At 46.6% G+C, this 16,986-nt stretch overlaps 1 protein-coding gene across 2 annotated transcripts; it reads right to left on the bottom strand.

The window, feature by feature from the left end:
- Nucleotides 1-12,536: 12,536 nt before the first annotated feature.
- CUNH11orf86 (chromosome unknown C11orf86 homolog) lies at nucleotides 12,537-14,384 on the bottom strand. 2 transcript variants are annotated; one of them, XM_051192094.1, is made up of 2 exons: nucleotides 14,050-14,384; nucleotides 12,537-13,223 (listed from the first exon to the last, which is right to left on the bottom strand). In XM_051192094.1, exons 1-2 carry the CDS (start codon nucleotides 14,320-14,322, stop codon nucleotides 13,128-13,130), a joined length of 369 nt encoding a protein of 122 aa, XP_051048051.1. In that variant the 5' UTR covers nucleotides 14,323-14,384; the 3' UTR covers nucleotides 12,537-13,127. The 2 variants fall into 2 exon arrangements, with proteins under 2 accessions (XP_051048051.1, XP_051048050.1); XM_051192093.1 differs by having other exon boundaries at nucleotides 12,538-13,226.
- Between the last annotated feature and the right edge of the window lie 2,602 nt (nucleotides 14,385-16,986).

The raw sequence follows: 16,986 nt of genomic DNA on the forward strand, positions 1-16,986 counted from the left end.
CATGTGTAAGACCCTAATTTTGGGGTCCTGATGGGCGTATGGGAGAGCCCTGGGACACAAACACCAAAACCAGGAGATGCAACAAGCAAGAGGTGTTTATTGAACGAGTGCACTTGGGTGTCAGCAATCTCAGGGAAAGCTGCACACCCCTCAAAGGGTTCAGGCTCTTTTTATAGAGAAGACCGCAAATCAGCATACATGCATGGGGCACAAGGAGATTGATTACAAAGTATGATCTCATGTTTGAGAGATCACCCAGGTATGACCTGTTCTTATTCAAGGGATAAACCATAGAATGACTTGAAAAGTACCCAGACTGTCCATTGGCCAGGAGTGACCCAGACAAGGGTGTTCATCTGGAATCATTTGTTCCAGGGTTGGGGGCCTATTTCCTTGTTGTGAGCCAAGACCTGTGAGAAACTTCTTTCATACTCTGGCTTTTTCTTGGCTGTACATTTAGAGCCTTCAGTTATTCCACAAAGGTTTGATGATTCAGTAACTAGCCCTATTTAGCAAGATCAGCCTAGCATATAACCACTAGCCCCATCACCATAGTAACCTTTCTTGTTCTCATAGTTCCTGATCTTTCCACCCATGTCAATGTCCATTCTTTGTGATTTTCTATATTCTGCTTGCAAGAACTATTCTCCTGTCCCTTTCCTACATCCTTGCTCTGCAAACCAAAGTCTTTCACATGGACCATTGTGTAAAAAAAGGTTTACATAAATATTTGCATAAATGTCTCATTTATGCGAATTTATGGGGGGGGGAGGAAGATTTGAAGTTCTTGTCCTTTACACAGTTTTATAATGTCTAACAGAAAATATTCATACCTGATATTTCTTACACGTCTTCAGTCACTGCATGGTGGACAGTTACACATACAGACAAAACACCCATACACATAAAACATTAAAATAAAAATTAAAAAAAAAAGCTCAAACACAGTTCTCTCAGTTAATATCTAGAAGTCTGTGTCAGTTTCAAGAGAAGGCTCTGACTGGCTCCTGCATGTAGCACAAATTCTAATCAGTATTAATAATGAAAACTCTGAGTCAGCTATCAGGAGATAAAAGCTGAAAGATCAGAAAAGCAAAATGGCCAGCCACTAGAGAGTTCTTACCTCTACCAGTGCTCAGACCAAAGGGACAAGCCTGTCCTCAGACTGCCTGCCTAGACTGCAATGATCTCCTGTCTCCTCCTCCTTATATTTCTCTCTCTGCCCAGCCATATCCTTTCCTGTCTCCACCTCCTTAGTGCTGGGATTAAAGGTGTATGCCACCATTGCCTGGCCTCTATAGCTAACTAGTGTGGCTAACTTTGTACCTGATCATCAGGCAAGCTTTATTTGTTAGATCATAAACAAAATATCACCACACTTCCAGATCTAGTGGTTGGCTCTGGTGTGATTAGATGGTCCTTAAAAAGCAAGGTCATGTAACATGAACATGGCCACTGAAGGGCTCTAACAGGCTGGAGCACAGCAAACATGGCTCTGGCAGGTCTTGCCTTCCCCAATTCCCTCTTCCTTACTAAACCATTAGATTACACTCCTAAAGCCAGTTCCCTTATTTGGCTACTTCCTCTTGAGGCTGACTACCAAGGTCCAGCTATCAAGTATTGAAGTCCAGCGATCAGAAGCCTTCTTGTGGCTGCCCTAATTAACATTCCCAATCAAAACAAGCCAACTCATCCTAACTCAGAGTTTCCCCCTTTCTCCTTAGATACTGCCATGGGCCATGCCTGTCTCCTCTCTATACAGAGGTAGTCCTGTGTTCCTCAGGGCAAATGCTACCCCTCTCCCTTTCTTGGTTCTTCCCCTCTCTCTGTCCTCCTCTCTGTCTCTGGTCTTTGTCTCTTATTTCTTACCCTTTGTCCCTCTAAGGCAAATAAATCTCCTTTGTGCTGAGAACTCAGTCTTGGTGTGTCCTGTGCCAACTCTCATCTTTCAGCCATCAAGCAGAAGCCTAAATAATATCAATAGAAGGTGTTTGAGGTAGTGGCGAACACCTCTAATCTCAGCATTCTAGAGGCTGAGGCAGACAGAGTTCCAGGACAGTCAGGGCTATATAGTGAGACCCTGACTCTAATAAATGAGATAGATAGACAGATAGATAGATAGATGATAGATAGATAGATAGGTACATAGATGATAGGTGGGTGGTAGAAAAATGATAGATAGATAAAAAAGTACATAGATGGTAGATAGATAGATAGATAGATGATAGATAGGTACATAGATGATAGGTGGGTGGGTAGATAGATAGATGATAGATAGATGATAGATAGATGATAGATAGATAGATAGAAAGGTACATAGATGGTAGATAGGTAGGTAGGTAGATAGATAGATAGATAGATAGATAGATAGATAGATAGTGTCTGACATCTGCTTGTGCCCCACTCTTGCTCTTTTTGTACTTATAGTATGCTTTTTGAAACGCTATTTACATTCTCATCAAATTTGGCTGGCTGTTTGAACTAGTTGTGTATTTGCTCATCGCTGCTAACCAGCACATACCAGCCAGCATTCCATGTGTATGTACCTGAATGCACCAGGACCCCAGAATTTCATGCATGTGTACCTGAACCTCAGCATTCCATGCATGTGAGCCTGAACACACCAGGACCCTGGCATTCCATGCATGTGTTCCAGAACACACCAGGACCCACCCCAGAATTCCATGTATATGCACCTGACTGCTAGGTTCAGTTCAATGCCTCAACCCAAAAGCTGTTTTCAGAGCTGTCTTCTGGATGTGCAATCTGTTTTCATAAATATGTTTTAATGCTCTGTTTCACTTTAATTTTTTTATGATGAGATAGGCTTTCATTATGTAGCAGAAGCTGTCTTGGTATTTGGTCTATAGACCAGACTGGTCTCAAACTCACAGAGATCCACCTGCCTCTGCCTCCTGAGTGCTGAGATTAAAGGCGTGTGCCACCATAGGCTAGCCTCATTTGTGAATTTTGAACACAGGCTTCCAGCATTTTCTTTTTGCACTGTGTTCTTCATCCTGTGGTGCTGGCCCTGCCTCTCTTCAAGAGTTCCCTTGAGCTCTTCTTCCTGACCAGTGTTAATCTTTTGGGGCTTCTGGAACAAAGCACTCAGCACTGGGAGGCATAAACAACAGAAATTGATTCTCCCATAGTACTAGAGGTCAGAAAGCTAAGATCAAGGTGCTGTGGGCACTGACTGCTGGTATAAATGTCTTCCTTATGGGTCCTCATGTGGCCTTTTGGTCTCTCTTTTGAAGGCATCAGTTCACTCTTCCTCCTTCCCTTCCCTTTTTGGGTTGTTTTGCTTTTGTTTTTGAGATATTGTCTCACTGTATAGTTCTGAGTGGCCTGGAACTTCCTATGCAGATCAGGCTGGCCTCTAACTCCCAGAGATTCATCTGCCTCTGCCTCCTGAGCGCTGGGACTGCAGAAGGATGCCACTATGCCCTAACTTCTTTGGTTTTACGAGACAGCCTTCCTAACTAACTCAAACTGCTTCAAACTCACATGAAGGCCCCACCCATCTGATCTCATTGCTCCTAAAGACACTATTTTCTGTTACAACTCATTTGGGATTTATTCCAAGACCACTACTAACCACCATCTTGGCATCTAAGGACAAAGACTGGTTTCTTATGTAAAATACCTCAGTAATTGCAGTACCCCACATACTTCCTCCTGCGTGCTTTAACTAATTTTCAGTTACTTATATTATCTACCCCATATAATATATGCCAATACTTTAAATGACCAGTATCCTATAGTTTTTAGAGGATAATGACAAGAAAGTCTATTTTGTAAAGATGCAGTTCCCCTCCCACCAGTATTCCCCCTGGCTGCATATGTGGGTGTATATATATGTTATGCATATTCACATGTGTGGGGGCATGTATGTGCACTTGTGTGCAGAGGCAGGAGGTTGCCTTTCTCACTTTCTACTTGATTTACTGATGTAGGATATCTCACCAAAGCTGGAGCTCATCGGTTTGGCTATTCCAGCCAGCTTGCCCCAGGAGACCCTGTCTCTTCCTCCAGAGCTCTGCCTGGGTTTTTGTGTAGGTTCTATGGATCTGGACTCTGTTCCTCACACCTGCATGGCAAATGCTTTATCCATTGACCCATCTCCAGATGCCCCTCCCTCCTAGTATCTTCATTCTGTATCAGGTAGAATCCACACACACAGACCATCCAGAGCTGGGACTTGCATGTACTGTCGTGTTGGGACAGAGTTTGCACAGCACTCATCTTGTCCCTTATGGCTGCTCTCTGGCTGTCTCCTCACTTTAGGTTCTTTATTTTAGTTTCTGTTGTTTTTGGGGAGACAGGATTTTACTATGTAGTAAGATGGCCTTGAACTCTTGATCCTACCTCGGCCTCCCAAGTGCTGGGATTACAGGCATGTGTCCCCGTGCTTCAGTTGCTTTAGGTTTTTCAACCCCGACAGCACCTTGTTCTACTCAGTCTATCAGGACCTGTCTGTTGCAGCGCTTGGGGACCACGGGAGGATTGGGACCCTGTTTCCCTCCACTATGTAGGACATTTGCATACTCTCCTGGGACTCTCCCATCTATCCACATGGTCTTCTACCAGCAGGCCTGATGGATACTCCTTTTCCAGAACTAGGCTAAGACAAATCATGATTCCCACATACTGTTTCTGCATTGTCCCATGACTGGTTAAGACTTCCTTCCCATGAATGGGATCGTGCATTACCTCATAGGTCCCCTGTGTCATGATGGACAGCCATTGGACCCCAGGCTCCTTTTATGATGATAGATAAACTCATTGATTTTTATAACTTTTTTATTTTAATTTAATTTTATATGTATAGGTGTTTTTTGTCTGTGTACCACTTGCTTGCCTGGTACCTGAGGAGGCCAGAAGACAGTGTGGGATCCCTACAGACTGAAATTACAGATAGTTGTGAGCTCCTACATGGAAAATCAAATCAGGGTCCTCTGGAAGAGCTGTCAGTGCTCTTAACTGCTGAGTCATCACTCTCAGCTCCTCATTTAAAAAAAAAAAATGAGACAGAGTCTTTCTATGTAGGCCTGACTGACCTGGTACTTGCTTTGTAGACCAGGATAGCCTCAAACTCATAGAAATCCACCTGCCTTTGCCTCCCAAGTGCTGGGATTAAGAGTGTGTGCCACCACACCTGACATCCTTATTTAAATATGTTAAGCCAGGCAGCAGTGGCACACACTTTTAATTCTAGCACTTGAGAGACAGAGGTAGGCGGCTCTCTGTGAATTCAAGGCCAGCCTGATCTACAGAGGGAGTTCCAGGACAGCCAGGGCTTCACAAAGAAACCCTGTCTCCAAAGTCAAAAAAAATCTGTGCATGCTCAGTTTGGATGATTTGTTTTTTAACCTTTTTGAGTCACAGTCAGTTAACTTTGCATACCAATAAGGAGGGCTGACTGTGTATCCTTAAAAACAAAAGGCTGCAAGCATTTTTCCACTTTTAACAAAAATTTGCATAAAAATGTAGCTCTTCCTAGCTCTCTAATAAGTGAGCTCTGTTCATTAGCCTGCAGTTCTGTTCAGTAGGCAAATCCCTGAGGTTACTTTCTTTCTTTTTACACTTGGACTTCAGTCTTTTGAGTATATCAGGCTGGCCTGAAACTATGTAGACCAGGCTGGCTTGAATTCAGAGATCCACCTGCCTCTGCTTCCCTAGTGCTGGATTAAAGGTGTGGACCATCTGATTTGATTACTATTTTTTTGGGGGGGGTTGAGACAGGATTTCTCTGTGTAGCTTTGGAGACTGCCCTGGAATTAGCTCTGTAGACCAGGCTGAACTCGAACTCACAGAGATCCACCTGCCTCTGCCTCCCAAGTGCTGGGATTAAAGGCGTGCACCACCAACACCCAGCACTGACTGCTATTTCTTAACCTATCCATAAGTTTTGTTTTATTTTGTTTTTATTATTATTATATTCATGTGTGGGCATGTGTAAGTACAGGTATGTGTGCCAAGATACACAGTGAAGGTCAGAAGACAATATTTAGAACCAATCCTTTGCTCCCACTGTGTCTCCAAGGATCCAGGGGCCAAACATGGCTTCTTATGCTTTCAGCAAGCACTTACCTGCCAAGCCCTCTCCACAGCCGACTGCTGGTTTCTAGTCTAGTCTATGCTATTTTATTTGACTAGTCTAGTGATCTATTGATTTTTTAGGACCTCTGGTGGATCTTGAACCAGTTTGTCTCCTTGCCTCTTTTTCTTAAAAAAATAAAACAAAACAAACCTCCACCAACCACCCACCCCCAACCCCCGCCCCCACACAACAGACATTTGGAGCTGGAGAGATGGCTCAGCAGTAAGAGGATGAATGCACTTATTGTTCTTGTGGAGGACCTGGGTTTGGTTCCAAGCACCCACATGGTGGCTCAGTCACCATAATTCCTGTCCCAGAGGCTCTGAGGCCGCTTTCACTTCCGTAGGATGCAAGGGTGGGGAGGGGAGAGGAAGCCCTACAGCTTTCTCTGTTTCAAGAGCCAAGATCCAGCCTCCTGATCTGTCTAGTGTGAAATTTGACTCACTTAAGGCTCTTTCCTGAAGCATCACCCCATGTACCCTGTGTTCCTGGGGAGGCAGACTACCTGGCAGCTGGATATAGGAAAAAGTGCCAGCCTCTCCACATACCCACTTACATTCCCCATCCCTGGGCAGCTGCTCCAAATCTTTGGCAGTGAGCCCTCTGTGGCTGCTGCCTCTCATTGTCCATCAAAGGCTCCCATGGAGGCAGCTTGAACTCAAGGCATTCTTGTTTGGGGCATGGTAAAGTATGGAATCCAAAAGGAAAGCTAGGTATTCAAAGGTTCACACAGGGGTCAGTGAGATGGCTCAGCAGGTAGAGGCATTTGCTGCCAAGTTTGATCCTTAGCAGGAAAAGGGAGAGAATCAACTCCAGAAAGTTGTCCCCTGACTTCCACACATGCAGTGTGGCCCAAAAGTACCCCCTCCATAAATAATGTAGTCTAAGAAATTACAAGAATCAAAGAAACCAGTCAGTGGTGGCACATGCCTGTAATTCCAGCACTCAGGAGGCAAAGGCAGGTGGATCTCTGTGAGTTCAAGGCCAGCCTGGTCTACAAAGTGAGTTCCAGGACAGCCAGGGCTAAACAGTGAAACCCTATCTCAGAAAAGAAAACTAAGGAAAACAAAACAAAAAGAAACAATGGCTGCAGAGAAGGCTCAACAGTTAAGAACCTGTGCTGCTTTTTGCAGAGTCCCCAAGTCGCCAGCACCCAGTTCCAGAAGACACCTTCTTCTGGACTCCTTGGATACCTGTACTCATGTATGAGTGCACACTTACAGACACAACTCCTCTGTAGTCTTAATAAAAACCTGGAATCAGATATTTGGGGGTGAAAGCTGAAAGAACGGAGAAGCCAGTCACTAGAGCTCTTACGTCTATGAAACCCTCAGACTGAAGAGACTGAGCTCCCGTCTCCTGCTGCCTTATAGTCTTCTCTGCCCAGCCATCTTACTTCCTGTCTGTCTGTCCAGACCTCCAGACCTCTTATAGTTAACTAGTGGCTAGCTCCAACCTCTGATCTTCAGGCAAGCTTTATTTGTTAGAGTACAAACAAGATATCACCACACCCCTCTAAAAATAAAAGTAACAAAGAACCCCAAATCCAAGTGTCATGGCTCATACCTTTAATCAAACTTTGGAGGCAGACAAAGGAGAATTGAAGCAAGTTCAAAGCCAGTTAGGCCTACATAGTGAGACTCTGTCTCAAAATCCAACCAAACAACCAAATAAAAACAAAAGCAAAGGAAACCACAAACTGAGCAATGACTTCTCTACCCCCTGCCTCTGACTTCCCAGGAAACAGGCAGTGTAGGCAAAGGCAGGCAGGTAGCAAGAATGTGAGTGTCAGGGTAGGCGGTGGATGCAGGGCAGAATAAAATGAAAGGAAACCTCACAATAACCACAAATCAAAGGCACACTTGCCTACATAGCTCAGGTGAAAGCCCCATGTGTCCTGTACTTTGGTCCTGGAAAGGGAAGTTGCTTGCTAGGTTGTGGGCTGGAGCTCTTTTAGACATTTGCACATGCTTGTGTGCGTGCATGCGTGCGTGTGTTCATGCAACCCTTTGCACCTGCAGCTTCCACTCCCATCACTTCGGTTATTCATTGTTCATGTGAGCTTTGCAGTGAGGCCTGAAATCCTTGTAGGTGCTGGGAACCAAACCTGGGTCCTCTGCAAGAATAGCTGGTAGTCTTAACCACGAGCCAACTGTTCAGCTCCTTGTTTGTTTTCTGAAACAGTATAGAGGTCAGAGGACAACTTTGTCTATTGTTTGGATCCTGGGCATTGAACTCAAGTCTTCAGTCTTGACAGCAGGTGCTGAGCCATCTGGCTGGTATCCGATTCCTTTATATTTTAACTTAATGTCTTTCCTGTGTCTCAGAGTTTCATTTAGCTGTTTTTCAGACTGCGTCTTAGACTTGTCTGAGATTTTTCTTGTTACTACACCAGGGCTATAGGTTTGGGGTGAAGACCATAGAGTAAGCTCCCTTTTCATCAACATTGGCCTTGGCCACCTACCTGGCTGGGAGAGCACTGCTCAGGCTTTGTCACATAAAGCTGCCCCTTTATTTCTGTTTACTGTGCCTTTCCCATAAGTCTGATGGGTTTCTTCCCTTGAGCTGCCCTTTGTCATCTAGGAGACAGTAGTTTGTAGCAATGGCAGATCCCGAGTAACCGGCACTTCCAGAACACATGACCTGTACTAAGATCTTCCTTGTGTCCCTGCTTATGACTCCTCAAAATAACCCGCTAACTTGGTCTCTATTTCAAAGAGCAGAATCTTCTACCACTAACCATACCAGAGCTGGCAAGACCAAATTAGGAGAGATGCATTCTGAGTTTGTGGGGACCTGGGCCTAACTGTGCAGATGCAGAATACTTGTTTTAGCCAGGGACCTTGCCAGCACCCTCTCTCTGGCCACTTTAAAAAAAAAATTACTTATGTTCATTGGTATTTTGCTTTCATGTACATCTGTGTGAGGGTGTCAGAAGCCCAGAATTAAAGTTATAGACAGGTGTGAGCTGCCATGTGGGTGCTGGGAATTGAATCCAGGTCCTTTGGAAGAGCAGACAGTGCTTTCAACCACCAAGCTACCTCTCCAGCCCCCTGGCCAGGCTACTTTTAACACCGGTTCTGCAGTGGTTTTCCTTCCTGGCTTCAGTTCTCATTAAACAGCCCACTCCTGGCCCTCCAGGGTGTCTAGTACCCACAGGGGAAGTGACCCAGACTTCCCAGTAAATAAACCTGCCCACAAATTCCCATATATACACAGGCAACTGTTTCCTCTTCCCACTGCTGGGAAGCGCTGGACTCCAAGCATCCCAACCTGCTTTGGATCCTCCTGGTGGTAGAAACCTGCACTGTGGTGGGACACAACAGAGGTAACAACAAAGTCATAAACTGAGCCACACCTGCAGACAGGGTCTGGATACACTTGATTTAACTTTCTGTAGTGCTGGGGATCAAACCCAGGGCTTCACACATGCAAGGCTGTCTGCTCTACCACTGAGTCACATCTGATGTTTGTTTGTTTGGACTAGTTCTTTTTGCTAGAGGAGTTCTTTTGTTTTCTTTTTTGAGACAGGGTTTCTCTGTGGCTTTGGAGCCTGTCCTGGAACCAGCTCTTGTAGACCAGGCTAGCCCTGAACTTACCAAGAGCTGGGACTAAAGGCATGTGCCACCACTGCCCGGCTTACAGGACTTCTTGTAATCAGGGTTAGCCTCCAACTATGTAGCTTAAATGCCTGATGTTCCTGCCTCCACTTCCAGATCTTTGCCATCAGGCCCACAAGATACAGTTTGAAAATTGCATTTTATTTCAGTCAAGCGTGGTGGCTCACACCATTAATCTCAGCACTCAGGAAGCAGAGGCAGACAGATCTTTGTGAGTTCCAAGCCAGCCAGGTCTACATAGTGAGTTCCAAGCCAGCCAGGGATCCTGCCTAGAAAAAAAAAAAATCAGTATATGTACTTGTGAAAACCAAATAATCTAGGGTTCCTGAGAGAATCTTTTGCTTTATCTCCTAGGCAGGCGCTGTCACAGGCGCCTCCTCTGGGGTTCCCTTTTTAGAGAGTACACTGGCATTGCAGTTTTTTGACTTTTCAAACATGGACAACCCATCACCTATTGATTGACTCTATCACATTGTGAAGGGTAAGACTTAATGCTCTCATGTTCCCCTCCCCAACATACACTAGAACGGTACTTCCCAGCCCTCTTGACAGTTACACTATGATTTGGTGTAATAAGTATTCACTGATTACATTATTATTATTTCAGGTTTATTATTAGTGCATGTGTATGTGTGTACATGCCTTCGTGTGTGTGTGTGTGTGTGTGTGTGTGTGTGTGTGTGTGTGTAGGCCAGAAGAGGTCACTGGATTCTCTGGAACTACAGATACGGGCAGTTTTGAGCTGCTGTGTGGGTGCAAGAACCAAATTCTAGTCCTCTGCAAGATTATCAAATGCTTATAACCACTAAATCATCTCTCCAGCTATTGCTGATTTTCTTTTAAGTTTTAATGATTTAATTGTTATTATGAGTGGAAACACTTTTCTGAGCTATATCCTCAGCTCCTGGAGACCCCAGTCTGGTAACAGAAATATACTTGGTTCTCATTTCTCCAGGAGATTCTCCTCCCATTATCCTCAATGAACAGCCCCAGGGAATCTTTCCAAGCTGGCCTTTCCAGAACAGCCTGCTGGGGCGCCCCTGTACTTCTCAAGAGAGGAACTCTCTGTCTTCCCTTCTCTGGACCCCTCTGTATCCTCAACTGGCCAGTGGTCCCTGCTTGCTTCATATTCAGGCAGTTGGCCTGAGTGGGCTTCTTGGGGAGCACAGCCTCTCATCCTGTCTGAGATCCTCACTGCTGAAGGAGCCTTGGAAGCAGAGGGATGGATTGACTGCCTGTCTTGGAGCTGTGGTGGGGCAGGCACAGTGGGTGAGGGGAGGTGCAGAGAGGAGCCAGTGTCTGCCCTCCTATTCCCGCACATGGCCTGAAGGCAGACTCCCCCTGGGAGGTCCGCACTGCCATCTGGTCTTTGGCCTGCTGGGCCTACTCTCCCAGATCCTGAAAGCTTCTCCCTGGCACCCGAAGCCTTGCCAAGACCAGGCATAGCCAAGGTGAACTGAGGACATGCCAGGAGTTCAGTGCCAGACTTCCTAAGACTTGCCTACAGCAGGCACTTCCAAGGGCTGGCCATGTGCTGCACAGCATGTGCCCTGGTCCATTGCATTCCCAGGTGCCTCCAGCCAGGGGCTGTTCTAAAACGTATTTCCCAGAGGTGGAGGTGAGTTTTAGGAAGTGTTCTTGCCCTACTGGCATGTGGGGAGACCTGTCTGGAACTGGTGAACCCTGGGCTCTGCTGTTTTACACGTATTAACTCCAGGAACCCAACAACTCTGTGGGAAGTGATAGCTCTTATTTTTATTCAACAGATAAGGAATTCAAGGCACAGAGATGTTGAATGACCTGCTTGATATCACCCAGCTAGCAAGGAGTAGAAATAGACTTCATCCTCCATCTGGCCTAGGTGTGTGTGTGTGTGTGTTCATCTGTCAGGGGTCCACCCCATCTGGCCTAGGTGTGTGTGTGTGTGTGTGTTCATCTGTCAGGGGTCCACCCCATCTGGCCTAGGTGTGTGTGTGTTCATCTGTCAGGGGTCCACCCCATCTGGCCTAGGTGTGTGTGTGTGTGTGTGTGTGTGTGTGTTCATCTGTCAGGGGTCCACCCCATCTGGCCTAGGTGTGTGTGTGTGTGTGTGTTCATCTGTCAGGGGTCCACCCCATCTGGCCTAGGTGTGTGTGTGTGTGTGTGTGTGTGTTCATCTGTCAGGGGTCCACCCCAGGTGTTGTCCCTCCCTCAGGTGCTATCACCTTGGTTTTTTTTTTTTTTTTTAAAGACAGGGTCTCTCTATGTAGCCCTGGCTGTCCTGGAACTCACAATCTGTAGAGCAGGCTGGCCTCGAACTCAGAGATCCTCCTGCCAAGTTCCCAATGGCTGCCAGGACCTCCTTTGTGCCTGAGTGGTCCTGATAGGTTTCTGAGCTCAGAGAAAACAGGGAGCCCATCACTGTATCTCCTGGACTCACCCAACCCCTCAGTGGACCCTGTGTGAAGACATCTGGTTGAACCTGCAGAACTCAGAAGACCCACCAGAAGGCCTGATACCTTACAAAGAGCTCAGACCCTCGCGATGCCTGGCCTAAGGAGATCCCTTTGCCCTCTCAGAGTGAGACTTTGGACTCTGGTCTTGGCCTGTTTCACAGGAGTTGGGAGAGGCTCAGAACTTGCACATTAGTCATTAGGCAAATAGTTTCCTTCAGCTCAGTGGCTTTATTAATGTGTTCAACCCCAGTGTCGGGTACTGGATGTGTGTGCGTGCATGTGTGCGTGCGTGCGTGTGTGTGTGTGTGTGTGTGTGCGTGCGTGCGTGCATGTGTGAAGGCAGAAGGACTCTTCCTGTCTCTGGGCCTCTGTTTCCCTCTGTCATACAGGGAGGGAGAGCTTCCCTGCTTCCTTCATCAGGATTCAATGAGGTCCAAGGCAGCAACATTCATGTTTGGCCTTCCCGGGCATACAGCACCCATAGTGAAGACAGTCCAGATGAGGTCCTGGCCTTTGAAGGCTCACTGTCTGTGAGGGAGATCCAAGTCTTGACCTGTCACTAGCAGGCCAAGGTGGAGCTTGGCCCTGTGACTAGGCAATATTCAAGAAATTCTCAGCCATGTTTGGCTTCAATGAACTCTATCCTAGAAATGGGTGGCCGGTCTTTGTGGGGTCAAGAGTGTTGGTGACACTCTCATTTCTGTGTAGGCCCCCTAAGATCTGCAAACATGTCAGTCCAGAAGGCAGAGAGCTGAGTGCTGCCTTCTCAGGCCTATGGAGGTCTTTGCTAAGAGTTAGCTGCCAGAACAGAGAAGGGCAGCCACCTAGGGCCTTGAATGACCTATTGACAGAGGCCTCCTAGGTCACATGACAAAGGCTGAAGGAGTTCAGAGGACAGGAAAGCCATGAAGAAGCATGCGAGGAGACGCAGGAGTCCAGCCAGTGGCGTGAGGGACAATCACAGCCGCTCTAGGTGTTGGTGTCCAACAAGGTCTCTGGGGAGGCTGGTCGATTCAGGGTCACACCGGGGAAGCTGGCGACAAAGCTCTTCCACCGTCTCCTTACCTGCTGGAAGACCAAAGTAGGGAAAATGACAACACAGTGGTGGCTTCAGGTGCTGTTCCACTCAAAGCCACCAGGTGGGGGTAGATCCATGAAAGAGGCTAGGCTCCTGCGGAAGGAGGCCGCTGCCACCTGGGACGCAGGGCCAGGAGCGGTGGGGAAATCTATTCTTCCCTGGTAAGAAAGCAGACAGTAACTTGCCAGAAGTCACATTGGCCAATCTCCTTGCCTTCTGCTCTAGTCACCCTTCCAACATAGTATTACATTAATCATCTTAAAACAGCTCTGAAAGGCTGGCATGGTGATACACGCCTGTATTCCCTGTTCTCAGGACACAGTAGGATCCAGGCCACTCCTGTCTCAAAACACACAGAGTTCTGCTGGGTGATGGTGGTGCACGCCTTTAATCCCAGTACTTGGGAGGCAGAGGCAGGGAGGATCTCTGTAAGTTCCGGGCCAGCCTGGTCTACAAATCAAATTCCAGGACAACTAGGGCTGTTACACAGAAAAGTGCTGTTTCGAAAAAACAAACAAACAAACAAACAAAAAAAAAAACCAAAAACAAAACGAACCAAACAAAAACAACAACAAATCCACACAAAGTTCTGACCATATCCTACCCAGGCTCTGTTCCATCCCTCCAGCCTTCATTGATTCCTCAGTGTTCGCTGAAAAAAAATCCCAGCTGCTTTCAGAATGCAATCAATCCCTGGGCATTTCACCCTGGGCATTTTGCTTGGCTTTTCTCAGGGCAGCTATGCTCTTAACCCTTTGTTGCCCTGGGTCCCCACTGTCCCCGTGGAACTGATAATTCAGTTTGAAGCCGTACCTGTTGGTATTGCCTCAGCCACCGCTGGCTGCCTTCTCGCTGGGTTTGGATCAGCTGCTCTGTGTCTCCCAGGGTTCCTGGCACCCGCTCCTGAGCAGGGACCTCCAGTCCTTCCATGCCATCAAGGCCCTGTGACCTGGACTTCTCCCGGCCCTGTCTGAGGCTCAGTGCCCGGTGGAGTCGGCCCTCCGGGGTCCTCCCCTGGGACTCATGGAGCTTCCCATAGCAAGACCTGGGTTCTCGAAAGGACCGACTGCGATGGCTGGTCCCCATGGTTCTAGAGGCTGTGACTGCTCTGTAACTTTGTGAGGTGGCCCCGTGTCTTTGCTCATATGATGGAGGGAGGCAAAGGTCAACGATGCTGAGGTGGCTGTCATAAACCAAAGGGCAGGCCACAAAGACAGAACATCTCTGAGTCATTTCTCCATTGTCTCCTCACCTGTGGGACTATACAGCCCAGGCTGGCCTCAAACTCATAATCTTCCTGAGTGCTGGACTGGCTTCAGTTCTGTTTCCTCCTCACTCTGCAGACAGACAGCCTTCTCCAATCACTCTACCCTTGGGGATCTTGGTCTCTCTGAACTTGGCCTTGGCCATTCACACCACTCAACTCATTGACATTAAGCAAAGATGTTTCACAGCAGTGCAGAGAACAGAACAGCTTCAACCTAGAACTGTCAAATTCATAAATACCAGAGTGAAATTGGCTAAGGCAGCAGGCTGGAACAGTGCACAGAGCTTGTTTAATGGCTACAGACTTTCAGTTTTACAAGGTGACAAGAGCTCTGGAAGCCAGTGGCACACTGAAAACCTGTGACTCATAGAGGTGTGGCTCATTCATAAAGTGCTTGTTTTACAAGATCTGAGTTTGATCTCTGTACCCATGTGGAAAGGTGGACATGCATCACACACTGTAATCCCAATACCAGGGAGACAGGAGTCTCCCGGCGACCTTGTGACCCCCTCGTTGAGTTGCATTGGTGAGCTGAGAGACCCTGTCTCAAAAAATAAGGTAAAGGCTGTTGAAATGGTCCCATGGGCAAAGCATTTGCCACCAAGCCTGATAACCTGAGTTTGATCCTTGGGACCTGTGTGATGGAAAGAACTCCTGAAGGATGGTCTCTCTCCATCACACATGTGTTGTGGCACTCACAGTCCCGCTCTCAGGAATACATAATAAACACACACACACACACACACACACACACACACACACACACACACACACAAACACAAACAAATGAATGTAATTTGAAAAATCTAAAAAGGTGAAGCCAGGCACAGTGGCACAGGTCTTTAATCTCAGTGCTCAGGAGTCACAGTCAGGGGAAATCTCTAGTCAGTTTGAGGCCAGCCTGGTCCGTACAGCAAGCTCATCTAAAAACAAAACAAAACAAACAAAAAGTTAAAAGTAGAGAATGACAGAGAGGCCAGGCGGTGGTTGCACACACCTTTTATCCCAGCACTCTGGAGGCAGAGGCAGGCAGATCTCTGTGAGTTCGAGACCAGCCTGGTCTACAAGAGCAAGTTCCAGGACAGCCCCCAAAGCCACAGAGAAAAAAAACCAAAGAGAAAGAGAGAGAATGACAGAGAAAGACACCTGATGTCAACTTCTGCCTCCCCCTTCAAACACATATGCTACACAGAGACACAAAGAAAAAAAATGATTCACAGTAAATATTATTTCAGTATACCAGACTTTTGACTTTTGTTTTGTTTTAGACAGGGTCTTATGTAGCTATAGCCCAGACTGGCCTCAAACTTGCTATGTGTCAGTGGATAATCTCGAATTCCTGTTCCCTTGTTTCCACCTCCTGAGTTCTTGGATTATAAGTATGAGTTACATGCTTTGTGTAGATAGTGTTAGGATGGAACACAGATCCTTGTACATTCTGGGCAAGCACTGTACCAACAGGGCTACATCCTCAGCACAGAACAAAAAAAAGAAAAAAGAAAAAAGAAAAAAAAAGAAAAAAGAAATGAAGAAAAGAAAGAAACAGGACAGCTCCTGGAGGTGTCAGGCGGCCTGGATTTTTCCAGCCTTAGCTTTGCCCTCAATAGTCTAGCAAAGCACATGGTTAAGATCTCAGGCTCTGGGGACCACTGTCTTCTAAGTGAAAGGCAGGTTCACTGCTTGAAGCTCTGTGACCTTGGGTTACATCAGCTGTAACAGGGTCAAAGAATTCAGGGCATTGTGTGGACTAACTGGGGTGCATAGGTCTGGAACACTGAAAATGCGCAATGAAAGTGAGTTGATGGCATGTCTTTTTTAAAGTTAATTATTTATTTGGTTTTTGGCTTCTCTTTGTAGCTCTGCCTGTTCTGGAGCTCACAGTGATCCTCCTGCCTCTGCCTCCCAAGTGCTGGGATTACAGGTGTGCACCACCACCTAGCTGATGACATTCCTTCGTGTGTGTAAACCTTTCTCTTACAAGTTTCCTCATCTGTAAGATGTGTTGTTTGGAAAATAACATGGCAGCATGAATGTGGAGTAAGGCTACACACAACAGCTCTCTAATGAGCACTGGAGAGTACTCCCTTGCTAAACGTTTAGTAATATTTATGTTTTTGAGACGTGGCCTCACACAGCCCATGCTGGAATTTAACTAAATAACGAAGGCAGATTTTGAGCTCTTTTATTTATTTATTGGCAAGATCTATGTAGCATTGGCTGGCCTGGAATTCACTATGAAGACCAAGCTGACCTCAAACCCAGAGATCTGCCTCTCTTAGCCTCTCTCCTGAAAGACGTGCACCACCATTGCCAGCTCCTTACAATATCTTTCAGATTTATTTTATTTTATGTACATGAGTATTTTTCTGGCAGTATGTCTGTGCACCACTTGCCTGCAGGTGCCCGCTGAGGCCAGAAGAGGCAGTCAGTCCCTTAGAACTGGAGTTATGGAGAATTTGTGGACCACCATGTAGGTGTTGGGA

This window comes from Phodopus roborovskii, unplaced genomic scaffold (genome assembly GCF_943737965.1).
Source record: "Phodopus roborovskii unplaced genomic scaffold, PHOROB, whole genome shotgun sequence".
NCBI lineage: Eukaryota > Metazoa > Chordata > Mammalia > Rodentia > Cricetidae > Phodopus > Phodopus roborovskii.

What these genes read in the sequence shown, in the direction of transcription:
- CUNH11orf86 (XM_051192093.1), bottom strand. Translation starts at nt 14,322, where the DNA reads ATGGGGACCAGCCATCGCAGTCGGTCCTTTCGAGAACCCAGGTCTTGC. An exon ending in GGCTGAGGCAATACCAACAG is followed by an intron (nt 13,227 to 14,049) that starts GTACGGCTTCAA and finishes TTGGTCTTCCAG; the next exon opens with CAGGTAAGGAGACGGTGGAA.